We start from the raw sequence: 14,866 nt of genomic DNA on the forward strand, positions 1-14,866 counted from the left end.
CTTATTCGTCTCTTCCCTGGCTCAGCTAATGCTTTTTGGAAATCCCGTTTATCCTCTTTTTACACACACACACACACACACACACACACACACACACACACACACACACACACACACACACACACACACACACACACACAGACACACAGACACACAGACACACAGACACACAGACACACAGACACACAGACACAGACACACACACACACAGACACACAGACACAGACACACACACACAGACACACACACACACACAGAGACACAGACACACACACACAGACACACACACACACAGAGACACAGACACACACACACACAGAGACACAGACACACACACACACACACACACAGAGACACACAGAGACACACACACAGAGACACACACACAGAGACACACACACACACACACACACACACACACACACACACACACACACACACACACACACACACACACACACACACACACACACACACACACACACACACACACACACACACACACACACACACACACACACACACACACACACACACACACACACACACAGACACACAGACACACAGACACACAGACACACAGACACACAGACACACAGACACAGACACACACACACACAGACACACAGACACAGACACACACACACAGACACACACACACACACAGAGACACAGACACACACACACAGACACACACACACACAGAGACACAGACACACACACACACAGAGACACAGACACACACACACACACACACACAGAGACACACAGAGACACACACACAGAGACACACACACAGAGACACACACACACACACACACACACACACACACACACACACACACACACACACACACACACACACACACACACACACACACAGAGACACACACACACACACACACACACACACACACACACACACACACACACACACACAGAGACACACAGAGAGAGAGGTTTGTGCGCGTGGTTCCTCTTCTGAGTTGAATATCACTGTTATCGCCTCCCTATTGTCCGAGTTGGGGAAATGAACCGTGAACCTTTTTGAAGTGAAGGAATGAACACTCTAGAGTACCTTTGCTCTACAAAAAACCTTCGCTCTGACACCAAACATCCCGGTCCGTTGACAAAGTATGTTTGGATTGCTCTCCTTATGTGTTCACGCTGTCCATGATTATGTTTGCCTCACATATAAACTCTGTGTGTTGTGGTAATGTTGTGTATGACTCTCAGTCTAGCAGCAATTCCCCCATTCTGTCATTAGTGAAATCAAAAATATGCAATTCAAAGCTCCGTTCGAGCTGATGACACCACCTGAGTACCTCCGTTGAAGTTTGATTGGTCAGCAGCTGCTAAACACAGTATTTAACTATTTATTTCCCTTGGTCTAGATTAAGATTGGAACCAATATTGTTTCCCCATTATATATTAATCTATCCATTTATAGTCTGTAACAAGCACTTTGTTTATACACAATATATATCAAATATAAAACTCTGTCAATAAGTATGCTATTTTCCAGCGTGTAGATTAACAATCAAGTTGCTCAGTCAGCTGTGTTGTTGTGAACTTGTCTGTGTTTAGAAAACATACTGTGTTATTTGAGGTAAAGTGTGTCACTGCTCACGGCTGTTAATGACCTTCATTACACAGCAGTAATAACTGGACTGGGCACAGAGGATTATGGTCCAGGTTTCCCACAGGGGGAAACACGTCAGTCGGTGTGATGGTACCGGGAGCTGGAGAAGGCTATTGGGAATAGAAATGGAAATAGGCTTTTCTGATTGTGAGCACACCCTTCTACCGGCTAATGCAGCCCATTACACTCGGCTCAGTGAAATGGAGAGAAAAACCTCACAGCTCCTGATTTAAAAACGTGCTGTACAGAGAAAGCAGCAATCCGGATATCAAGGTTTTAACAACATTATGTTTTCTAAAATCTTTGATGCTGCTTTAAGTGGGTCTATGCTATAATACAACCATACATAATGCATTTACTGTAATAATATATTAACTCATTTATTATTTGATTTCATCCAGGCATGTAAATTGGCCTAACTTTACTGTGTAACGATTTTGAAGGTCAGATGTGTACACAATCTGCATTTTGAGCAGAGTATCCAAACTGAATACCACTTCATTCATTTCTATTAACATGGCAGAGAATACCCCGAGCAGATTCATGTCATAATTCATACACGTTTTTATCAGATGTCGAGCCGTCATCAGATTACAGATTAAAATGTCCTTGTGTGATCACTGATCATATCTCTTTGTCTTTTCAGGTATTTGGTGATTATTATCACTTCCGGCATCGCACAGTGGTGAAGAGATCCTTGTCTGATCACAGAGGGACACAAGTCCGTCTCGGAAGAGATCCCAAGGTAAGACGTTTATTTCAGGAGCTACGAGCGTTGGACTGTGAGTCCAGGGATGTTGATCAGGTTCATGTTTGATTGGGAGTATGAACATCTGGATGTATAATGTAGAATTAGAGATATTCAAATGTTCATCTTATTATCAAAATGTAAATGCAAGGTCACATTTATGTGGCAAATGCAAACGCCTGTAGTGTGCTGTGTGAGGCAGCTTGAAACACGGTGCCGGATGTCTGTTGACTGTTTTTGTTCCAATGTAAAAATAGTAAAAAAATTTATCTTATTAAAAAAGAATTGCAATATATTATCCAAGAGTACTTTCAGCTGATGGGGCTTTCCTACGTGTATTTTTCTTTCTGCTTGACTTTTAATTATTTCGGATTATTAAGAAACCCCAAATGTACAACTATGTGATCCATAAATGATCCATAAACCACATTTCCATAACATCTTCTGCTTAGCTCATTATATTAACATTCAATGTTATAGCCATGTTTTTACCCAACACTGTTATTGAGTATCAAGCCAGATCTTCTTTACTGGAAAACAATATCTGATTTTTTCATGATTTATGATCTCAGAAATCTGCTGCAGCTAAGATTAAACTTTTCCTTTTACTCTCTGATTCGATGCTTATTATTCAGTCAGTCCGCCCAATGATCAGTTCCAGCTCTGGTGTGTGTAGGATGAGAAGCAATGAAAAGAGGAAGCAAATAATACAGTAAGATAAAAGCCACTGGGCGGGGAACAAACCAACAGCCCCCATTTGTCACCTCTGTGTAACGTATGTCTCAGACCAGGTGCCTCGTGCTCGGCGGTCACATGATGCTCCCCAGATACATGTGGAACTATTTCCTCCTCCGACTGATCCAAATTGAAATGTCTGTAGTTTCTCGCTGTTTTTAAAAGAGTTTGAAGTTAGTTTGAAAATGAGACCGTGTCCTACCCCATTGGGAAGGACAAAAGGGACAAGTGTGAAATTAACATTTGTAGCTGTGGGAATACAAGGGAGTGTGCGCCGGTAGAAGTAGAAGTAGAAGCTTTAAAAAGAAAATCTTCTATCCGCCTCTAACCTTTGAAAGTACTGAATATAAACCTTAGCAAGGTTTTTTTAAAGGCCTTTTACCATCTACTTAACTAACGACTACATGCACAAAACGGACAGCATTAAAGCAAATGAACCTGAAGCAACAACATCAAGTGCTAAGCAAAACACACATGTAACTTGCTTTCTGGCGAACACATTTAAAACCATGACACTGTTTCCATATCACAGCTTCACTTCACTGGTTTCATATTTAGGTTTGTGTAATGTCCTTCAGTGTTTCAGTAGTATCTGTGGACAGGGGAGTGTTAGTTTAATGGTGTTATGACAGGCTGGCTTGGTTTCAGACAGCCTCTCTGCATCCTCAGCACACTTTACATTTTAGATTCAGTCTACTAGCAGCACTTGAAAGCAGCTGTGTAATGATAAATGTCGCTGAAAAAAGACAAAACTCATTTTTCTGCAGCCTTTCTTGCATCGCTTGCTGAACCTCGTTGTCGATCTAAAACATATTAATTGGAGCTGCCGGATGGTACCTTTTTGTTGGTGCTCCTGCGTGGTTCACCGGCTGAGAATGTTTAAAGTGTTGGAGTGCAGAAGGGCGCATTAGACATCTGGTGCACCCAGAGCGCAATGGGTTACAATGAACACTGAGTCTGAAATGGCTCGGGCTTTATATAGCCAATCGTGATCAACTCCAATGCTGATCCAGCCGAGCGGCTCAGACTCCTCCGCTCCACTCCTCGTTTGGTTCTTTGTTTACTCGCTGATTGGAGTTTATTTTGCGTTTATTGTGCTCTTCTTCTCCTAATGATGAAGCTTGAACATGTTGAAAACATTTTTCACCCCGTTTCCCATATCCCTGCCTTTCAATGGCCCGTCTCTTCTTCTTTCGGTCTATTCTTCTTTCTGTCGCTTTTTCTTTGGAAATGATATGAACATTATGAACTGAATTGTGTCCACTTTATTTGAGTGAAGGTTATTAAAGGTCACATACTATGCAAAATCCACTTTTTCATGTCTCTTCTACATCAACATGTGTCCCCTCTGTGTAAAGAGATTCTGAAAGTTTCAGGAAAAAAGATTGTCTCACTTTTTGTCCTGATCCATTTATATAAAAACCTGTCTTAAAATGAGCTGATCAGATTTAGGCCACTTTAAGATGTCACAACAATGTTTTGGCTTGCGTAACCATCAGCCAATCAGCAACCAAGGTAACACCCCCCCCCACCTTATCACCTGAATCTCCTCCTGGAGCACCATTGTGTTCGTTTTAACCAAATATCTCTCGGAGCGGCGTGGGGAGGGGCTCCTTATTTTCATCTAAAGTAACAGACAGTGAATCAGCACTTTTGAAACAGGTCTGAAACAGAGGGGATTATGGGTAATGCTGCAATGATCTGACACATCATAGGTGCACCCTGGGAATAGAGCAGCTTCTGCTGGGTTTGTTTGCGTCCGTGTTCGAATTGGTCCACCTCCCTCTTTGGGATTTCCTTGAACAGTGCGGCTCTATTTCCTGTTGTTGAATTCCTTTTTTTCCCCAGCACCTCGGGGAGAGCGGAGCGTTAGAGTTCCAGGTCCTCCGTCTGTGCAGGAGGGTCAGCCCCCGCAGATATTTCAAAGATTGTTGTTATCTATTTGTCTGTTTATCTGATGCAGGGAGCTCGGCAAATGCTACAATAGCTTGCAATTCCTTTTCCCAAATCCCCTAATACTTAATGAACAATCTAAAAAATCCTTACATTTGTGAAAATATGCTGCTGTAAAATCTGAGCCATTCATAAATTAAATATTTATAAACGTGATTAGCCTGTGCATCAGCTGCACAGGTTTTCTAAAAAGGAAAAGCCTTGAACAAATATTTCTAATGGGAGAAATGTTGAATTCAAATGAGACCGCCCCGCAGCTTAAAACAGTTGAACAAAAGGTGCAGTAAAGTCTCTTTGAAGAGTGTCTAATTACTGACAAAAGCACATGGACTTGTGCCAGATCTCATAGACTAACAGAGCCTGTTAATGGGCTCTATTGAAGATGTAGAGCTGCGGTCTATCTGCTACCTCCATGCCCTCTACTGTTTTCTGTTTTATTTTGTCAATGCTTTGTTGTTGTTTGGGGCTTTGCTGTTTTGTTTGCTTAGTGGAAAAGAAGTGAAGAAAAGACGTAGCAAAGAAAAGTAGGCTCAGAAATGTTGAAAGTAACCGTTTAACTATCGGCTGGCTCTGATGCCAGTGTAATAACTGTAACAATATAGTGGGGATTTCAGCATATTGAGCTTCAGGATAAATATAATTGACACATTATCTATATTATAATTGGTATTTTGTTCCTTCATTGTAATGCTTCTTCATCCTCCCATTTTGAGGGAGGATGCAATGCTTGTATAACAAAGAAGGACAAAAAGATGGGACAACCTATTTTTTGGACAGATATAATCCTACATACACATCATCTGGATGCATCAGACAGATTCTGTTTTTGCATTTCCATTTATAATAACAAACTCTTTGTCAACTCCCGGGCTCTGTGTTCGGCCACGGACTATTAAAGAACGAATTAGAAAATAGGACTTTTACTTTATTCCTGTTTCCTGTTGTAATGTGGAGAGTGAGCAGAACATGTTGTTGGAAATAAGTTGCTGGAAGTGTGCTAGGAAGATATATTCCTCTGCATCTATATAAACAGTCCTTAGTGATTCATTTCAAGTTGTCGGTACACTGTGTTCTGAAATGATGTATTTCTGCCCACAAATGGAACAAAATATGATGCTAAAATGAAGGTAATGAAAGCTTTCAGGAAGTTTTCCTCTCCCCCCCCCCGCCCCCCCCCCCCAGGGTTTACTGATTCAGCATTCCCATTGTGTGTTTGTGAACACACAACCCACTAATCTGTGCCATCATGTCCTCATGACTAGAGCAAAGTCTTTGCTGTGATTTGATGGACATTTACAAGAACTGTGTGTCATTATCAAAACTGGCTGCACTAATTGACACCAAATAACTGCCGTCACCGAGGTGTCTGCCGCCAAAAGAGACCAAACTGTATCTCCTGTAGCAAGGACTAAATATGTTCAGGAACTTAATGCCGATGAGCTATGGTCCTTCAGCTTATCAGCTCTTATTAAATTGTTTCAGTAGTTTGTTAAAGCCTGACCCTGTGGTTCAAAAAGTTAGAAGATTTCCCTTTTTGAGCAACAAATATTTCTTTAATATTAATTAAAAAAGAAGATGCCGGTAAATACACTCCCAGTTCTGCTTGTAGATCTCCTCCTGTAAGGCATGTTGTTCTCGTCTGTCTCGTTAGACGAAGCAACATTTCATACATTTCTTGCATGGCTTGAGTATGAAAAGAAGCAGTCACGTTGTCACGAAAGGCAAGCACAAGATTACAAAGTGACTTACATACTAAGGCCTTTGCTGTATGAAAAACAATGCCAAGGGAATTAAAAGCACACATGCTCCGGACGTAATTATGAGATGGTTTAAGAAGCCGATTTGATGAAAGGCGAGCTACACTTGCTGCAGTTAACACTCCGTAGCACCGAACATTAAATATAACTCGCTGTGTTTCCACAGTTAATATATATTTCAGGGAAATGTATCTTTTTTTCTTTATGAATCCTGTCATGAGTCAGCATGGACTACTACTACGTATGTGAGAAAACAAAAGTGGTTTCATACACGATTTCACTGAGAAATACAAGGGGGGAAATCCCACAAACCACCGCATGACGCCGAGAAAAAGGTTGTTTTCGAATTGACTGAATATCACATAAACAAGTGTAATGACGTTGAATTTGCTTCCTGCACACAAGTCTTTCTCACTCAGGATGTAGATCCTTATCAGTCAATACGGCCGTTTGCTCTAAAACAGAAAGCCAATATTAAAGCCTGAGTGAGAGAAGCACGTCAACAGCTGGATCTCAAACTGATTAGACGTTGTAATAATGCCACTGTGGAAGATCTTTGTGAAACTCTGTGGTTCTGAAGCTCTCCTTCTAAAAATGTGATATTAACAAGACACACATTTACTGATTCAGTGAAGATGAGATTGAGCTGTTGATATCATGGCATTCATTTTAGATTCAACACGATTTGAATCGGTGCTAGCTTCTTTTTTTCTCCTCATCTCGTAACTTTTGCAACTATTTTAAAACGAATGTCATTTTTGGCAATTAAATGAGCACGGAAAAAATATACGCGGATACAAGCGGCCGAGATGGGTTTTCTCCGCAGGGTGGCTGGCGTCCCCCTTACGGCCCGTCTACACTACAGCGTCAAACTCCAATCTGCCCATTCACTTTCAATGGGGTGACGTCACGTTGCCTCGCTTTTTCGCCGAACTGAATTGTGGGTAGCAGAGCGGTCCGTCTCCGGCGTCAGAAGTTGAACAATGTTCAACTTCTGACGCCGGAGACGCCGGAGTAGCCAGCGCCAGCCAATCAAATCCCGTTTCTGAAAATCTGACAGCTGAAGCCGTAGCCAATCAAACCGCGTCTAAGCTGGGAGAGATATCCCGCCGTTCATTTCTATATTTCAAAAAAAGTTGGAGGGGAAACTAATTATCACTGTAGCAAATCACCCGGTTTTGTATGACCAGACCCTCTTCGCCTACCGGGATACAAACCGGAGGAACCAGGCATGGAGGGAGGTGGCAGAGACAGTGGGTGAAACTGGTAGGTTTTCGCCTGTTTGGGGAGTTTATATATATATTGCTCGCATAAAATCCCCGGGGTTTTTTGCTTTGTATGTCGGGGGCGGGAGATGCATGTGATTGGTTGTTGGTCCTGTTGCTTGAATAAAATCCCCAAGCTCCAGACACGCCCAGCTCCAAGCTTTTTTTGAAGCTGTAGTGTGGACGCCCCGTTAGGGATAAGGTGAGAAGTTCGGTCATCCGGGAGGGACTCGGAGTTGAACCGCTCCTCCTTCGCGTCGAAAGGAGCCAGTTGAGGTGGTTCGGGCACCTAGTTAGGATGCCACCTGGGCGCCTTCCTAGAGAGGTGTACCAGGCACGTCCAGCTGGGAAGAGACCAAGGGGTAGACCTAGGACCAGGTGGAGGGATTATATCTCTTCGCTGGCATGGGAGCGCCTTGGGATCCCCCAGTCAGAGCTGGTTGATGTCGCCAGGGAAAGAAAGTTTGGGGCTCTCTGCTGGAACTGCTACCCCCGCGACCTGACCACGGATAAGCGGGAGAAGATGGATGGATGGATGGAAAAAATATACAGTTATTGCATCGCCAACTTATAAGCAGCCTCTGACCAGTTGTACATTTTCGGCGACATGATGTACCTGTAAGGGAAAACTTCTGTGTAGCAATGCAGTGGGAGTCACCGACTCAGGAAGGAGACACGGTAGAGTAATCAACATATTTTGATAAGATAGTTTAACCAGTTGGGCACACTGAGTCACTTGCGTCCGTCACTTATGGCCTCGAAGATGTCATACCTTGGAGTCCACAAACAACAAAGAAGGAAGTGTCCCAGTGCACCCACAACAACAGACCATCTGTGACCTAGTGTTGACCGGTCACAGAATGGGAACAATAACATTATGGCTGAAGCAGCCTATGTCCTTAAAGGAGATAAACAAACGTCAGGCTTGGTCCTGTACGTCATATCTAGGAGTCTAGGTCAATAATTTCCCTAACAGTACCTTTTATCTTTTCATTGTGTGTCTGAAAGAGAATTTACTAGAATAAAATGCAGCAGTAGGACACAGGCATGCCTTTATTTTTGAATGTGGCAGGTTAGATTTCTCTTCCAAAAGTAAAATTCCTCAGACTGACAACGGCAGAAGTAAATGGTGCCAGTTCCCTTTTTTTTTTTAAGACGTATTCTGTATCCATCCCTGTTTGTCAGCAGTAGTTCTTTGACTGCGTCGGGGCCAATAATTGTGTCACTGCCTAAGTGCACATGTTCATTGTGTCAAAGCTGTCATCCAGTTTTCTGTGGAAACTGCCACATCTGCACCTCACAGGTCTGACCTCATCTTCCCAGACAGAGTGGGATGAATCCTGGTGGAAACGTCTCCTCCACTTTCACTGATTGAGCTTCTCACCGGTTAACAAAGCAGAAAGCAAACACGAACCTTTACACACTCCTCTCTGCTCCTTCAAGTAACGTTGTTCCATTATGCCGTTATATTATGACAATTTTGAATTGGCGACGTTAAGTGAAGCAGCTAATTTAAGCCTTCATTGCTTCTTTCCTTTTTTAAACTCCTGTCTCTAGTGAACTGCAGAGGCGGTGCGCTGTGATTTGGTTGTCCTTCACACCCGGTGCTCTGTCCTTGCGGCAAGCAGTTCTCCGTCTTCTGTGTCTGACATATTCTTCTCTGTTCTCGTCTACTCTGGTGTTTTTTTTCTATACAGCGAGCAAAACTCTGCAGAGAGAGAGGGATGCAGTTATTTTCACTATTTGCATTTTGCTTCTTTCAACATTTTCTGCTGTAGCTCACACATGAAAGCCTGCTGCAGACTGTTGTGTCGTTAGATTTGTACTGCATTTCCTGTGTGTGTTGTTTGTGTACTTTGCATACATGTTTAGCTGTACCCAACCCTGATAGATCCTGCTGCATCCGACTTTACACTCATTCCGAATTTGTAATTAGTGTGGGCTTTTCTGGAGTTCCTGGGCGAGTCTCATTAGTGAGCAGCCGGCGATACTCCTCTGCCTCTAATCTCTCCGTCTGTCTGCTGTCGTCCCACCGAGAGTTCAGATCTCTATTAATTCATTTGATATGTTGATCCTTGTCCCTACCACATAATTATTTCTTGTTCTGAAATAGCCTTTGTGGCCGGCTATATTTCTCTCTGTACAGTACCACCTCACCTTTCCTGTTTGTATTACTAATGTCTGTGTCTGTGCTCTCCTTGTTTAGGTGACTTGGGCTGAACAACAAGTGTCGAAAAAGAGGAAAAAGAGGGACGTCTATCAAGAACCATCAGATCCCAAGTTCAGAGACCAGTGGTACCTGGTGAGTATACACACTGCTGAACAGAAACTACCTTGAACAAAAGGCTTTGTGTTCCGTGTGCGTCGGTGGGACATTATTCAGCGCTGCACTGTGGTTGAGCTTTTTATCGACCCAAAGTCAATAAACATAATTCAATTTGGGGGTTTGATGTTTCCCCCCCGAGTCAAAAGACAAGCGTGTATGAATCCAATATGCCATTTTTGTGCAAAGTGCTGTGGCGTGTCTTGTTTGCAGAACTCAAAGTCTAAGTGACTTCACCTGAAGGATTCAGATGAGCACTTATATACTAATAAAGGACTGGCTTAGCCAGTTGAGCAGCACTTGAAACGATTGGCTCTTTGAAACCTGATGTTCTTATATGATTCTGTTTTCCTCAAGGTTGTGTCTTCCTGGTCGAATGTACTTATTGTAAGTCGCTTTGGATAAAAGCGTCAGCTAAATGCAATGTAATGTAATGTAATGTAACAACAGCATGCATGCACACACAGAGTGCCTTTGACTTCTGTAGTGCATGCAAGTTGTTTATCTCCAAGAAACAAAGAGGGAAGGAAGAGGAACAGACGGAGGTGATTCACCTTGAATCGTTCTTGTTCTCAGTTGATTGATTTTTCCGTTTGACTTGAAGAATGTGACTGATACGCTGGCCTTTTTAAAAGCAGTAACGACCCCCAAGATTTTCTTTTAGGCTCCAGTCTTCCTTCAATTACTCTGAAGTTGCTTCAGGCGGCAGGAAAATTCATGGTGATGCAAAGCAGACTTGCATCAGCAGTTGTTCAAACTGTCTGTACTTTAACGGAGGCGGCCTGACTTCCCCTGTGTGTTGGAGTAGTGGGCGCCAACTTGAAAGGCAAATGAGCAGATAAGAGCCGACCGCCTGGTTGTATTAATGTTTCCACATAGATTGTGCCATACATCCACTACAGTTATTAGCATTTCACTGATTATAATGATCCGTCTTTGATGCATATGGGAATGGAAAGAATGTTTGCAATAATAAATGATGTATTTGTATCTTTTATAGCTGCGGCTTACGATTATATGCATTATCAGTTAATCTGCTAAATGTTTATTGATTAATGCTTTTGTTTTTCTAAAATGAGAACAAATGCCCATCAAAAAGTAATTATTTTTTCCAGTTTAAAACCAAAAATTATTATCACTGTCTCACACATTAACATTTTTACCACAGAAAAAGGCAACGCATGCGAGTCATTTTAATTGGTTTGCATTACAAAAATAGTTGCTGTGAAGTCTTTAATGAACTCACCACATAATCCATGCAGCTTCTCCATCGTTTGCTGGCACACTGTTAACCCTAACAGATAACAAACGTCTAATAAAAGAAAGATGTTAAAGATGATTACTTAATCTAATCTGCTGATATTTATGAACACGATGCACTCTGGTATTTTCTTAGAGAGGTGCTGAACCTGTGTGAGTGGGAAGCATCAACATATCCCATGAGATTGCAAAGCTCATTAAAACAGCAAAAGACGTGAAAACTGGAGCACCACCTTCTCAGATCCTTCCACTCTTTATTATTCCGTAATGAGCTTTAAGCAGAATATAAATGTCCCCTTCTTAACAAAGTGTTAACACTTTAGTTGATAACAAACAAAACCAGATTGATGAGCATTAATCAAGATGAAGCTTGGGAGAAAGTGGGTGTGTTTGTTGTGGTGTCCTTGGTGGACAGGTGCCAATGGTCAACACCTGCTATAACAATGAATATTTCATATTGTTCAGATATTTACCTACATGATGAGACATTGTAAATCATGGTCAAGCCTCAAAGCAGCTCCCAGGCTCGAGTGTGAAGAAGGAATACTTACATTACGGAAGAAAAAGGACTCACTTGGTGAGCAATATTTAAAATATTACATTACCATGCCCCGCAGATTTATTATACACTCAGCCTGTCCGCCGCGGAGGCCATTTGCAATTTAAATCAGCAGTGAATATCACAACTCGGATTTAATTGATATTATTCTTGATGGTTATGATGTCAATGACATTACAAGGCTGAAGAACAAAACATAATCCTATCTGATTGACTGCATTTAAAAAGGTCTAGAATCTAAGAGTGGTGCATCAGACACACTATATTTAATTGAAGGCACACTTTAAAAAGAAAAGCTTTGATCTTGATTAATGCCAGAAATGACTTTTGACCAAATATCAAGTTGAATGACGAATGATTAGTGTGCCACGATCCAGGTCACCTGTGCTTAGTTGGTATTAATAATAAATGCAATAAAAGCTAACATGGCATTGATGCTTTCAGGGGAGAGATGCTCTCTGTAACCTTGCAATCCCTCCGCCCCTCAATTAGAAACTTTAGCTTTTCACTAAGGAAGAATGACTTGAAGTAAATTAGCTGCTCCCTTTTCCTCCGTGCTTCAGTCTTCATCAGATGTCTTAATGCAGGCGTCTGCAATGTTTCTTCAGGCCAAGGACCCCGTAGCTTAAAGAGAGAAGGAGTTACTAACTACATGTGTATCAAATATGCATATTGATCTGGCCCAACAATAATGTGAAGTCATCCTAAAGTGCCATGCATAAATATAAAATAGTTCATGGGGAATATAATACTGAGTTTCATGGGTAACATTTAAACTATCAAAAAAGCTGTGTAAAGCAAACTACTTTTTTATTTCTACTAAAATGAATTTATTTGTGATAATAATATTAGCCCACTCTTCCCCTGCGGTAACTCTGAGGACACTTTAAGGATCCACCTTGCTTAACAATTAGAGTATGCCAGTCCAGATATAGTTAAGAGCACATTCTTGTCAGCAATCAGGTGTCTATCAGATAACTGGATTCAATCTAAGCAACTTGTCTTCTCCGTCCTCAGTACAACCCAAACCGCCGTGACCTGAATGCCAGATCTGCGTGGGAGTTGGGCTACACAGGTAAAGGAGTGGTGGTGTCCATCCTGGATGATGGAATAGAGAAGAACCATCCTGACCTAATGCAAAATTACGTGAGTATAACTCCTAAATAAAGCATGTTATCCACAGTGAGGCTGTTAGGCAGCAGACACATAACAAAAGACAAGAATGGAGATAATAGAGCAGATTTTCAATAACAAATAGTCTCTTCTTGTATGTGTGCTGAAACTGAGCGGCTGATGGATATTTAGAACGATTTACATACAGACAGATTTGAAGGTTTTGCATTTGGCATGTAGACGATAGATTTAAGTACTTGAATGGATCACACTGACCTCGGCGTCTTACTATAACGGCTTATCTGCGCCTTTATTTAGGACCCGGATGCCAGCTACGATGTGAATGATGGCGACCCAGATCCCCAGCCCCGATACACGCAGCTTAATGACAACAGGTACACATCTACACAAATAACAACTTCATGTTAGCTCTTCTCTCTGCCTGATGGTTTTCCCTGGCGGAACCCATCTGTGTTTTCTAAATGCCGGCGGGAGGGATGAAATGTTCTCTAATTTGTCCCCCTCACTGTCTGATACCTAGCTGTTTATAAAAAGGCTTTATGTCTGGGGCACCATTTATGTGAACATAACTAACTAAAGGCCATTGTCTACGGGGTTTGTCAAAGATATCTTGGTTTTTATTTACAACATTTTTGTGGTTTTGCTCTGGCCTGTTAAACCACACAGGCGCCACCAGTCTATTTCTAAAGCCTGCGTGAGGAGAGTAAATCTACACTGGGATTAGGGTAGTGTGTGAAGAAAACAGCATTATTGCAGTAGCCTCTGCAGATGGCATTAGGACTTGTTTACCACCACAGTGATGTCTTGTAGAGAATTGATTAAATTAAGTTCATCAGCATTAATGAAACAGAGAAAATCTCTTGGCTCTGGAGGGCCCTTGATCGTCTTCCTTCATTCTCAGCGCCTGCCTCCTGTGTGAGGTTAATTTCTGATTCGCTGTAATCTGCTGTTTGTGGGCAACTGGCCTGAGAGGCTTTTTTATTTAGAGGCTCACCATGATTACTGGTGATGGGCACGAGAGATTATACTTCGACAAGGTTGGAAATAAAACATCGCCATCAGAGACAGGGGCCAGAATTGGGACCGTGAATACGGAGGCCTGAGGGATAGTCAGAGCTGTTACACGTACTACGCCAATGCTGTAATAACTCCTTAAAGGCTTGTGAGACTTATGAGAGGTGGAGGCTGATTGTAGAGGCTGTGTTGTTGTTCTCATAATTAAAACGGAGAACACTACTTTGGGGCAGAACCTCCCACACACAGACAGAATAATCAGCAAAAGTTTTGATAAACATGAGATCGAGGCAAACTAAATGTTGTGGTGTTCTTATTCAGCCCTGTGTGTTCAAGATTTTGTGCCAGTGCCTCAAACTGTTTTCACCGTCACTATCAAACGAACCCTAAATGATGGCATTTGTTGTGGAAGAATGTGTGAGAACATCCCTCCGGCTCCACAGATCTAAAATCTGTGCCAATGCACGCTTAAGCTC

At 42.1% G+C, this 14,866-nt stretch overlaps 1 protein-coding gene across 4 annotated transcripts in view; it reads left to right on the top strand.

The window, feature by feature from the left end:
• Positions 1–14,866, top strand: part of furina (furin (paired basic amino acid cleaving enzyme) a) — an 86,334-nt gene that overhangs the window by 39,407 nt on the left and 32,061 nt on the right. For all 4 annotated transcript variants that reach the window (XM_034112349.2, XM_034112367.2, XM_034112360.1 and 1 more), the window contains exons 3-6: positions 2,289–2,387; positions 10,307–10,402; positions 13,260–13,388; positions 13,674–13,750. In XM_034112349.2, the coding sequence (XP_033968240.1) occupies positions 2,289–2,387; positions 10,307–10,402; positions 13,260–13,388; positions 13,674–13,750 (401 nt within the window). The remainder of the gene's footprint in view (positions 1–2,288; positions 2,388–10,306; positions 10,403–13,259; positions 13,389–13,673; positions 13,751–14,866) is intronic.

This window comes from Pseudochaenichthys georgianus, chromosome 3 (genome assembly GCF_902827115.2).
Source record: "Pseudochaenichthys georgianus chromosome 3, fPseGeo1.2, whole genome shotgun sequence".
Taxonomy (NCBI): Eukaryota; Metazoa; Chordata; class Actinopteri; order Perciformes; family Channichthyidae; genus Pseudochaenichthys; species Pseudochaenichthys georgianus.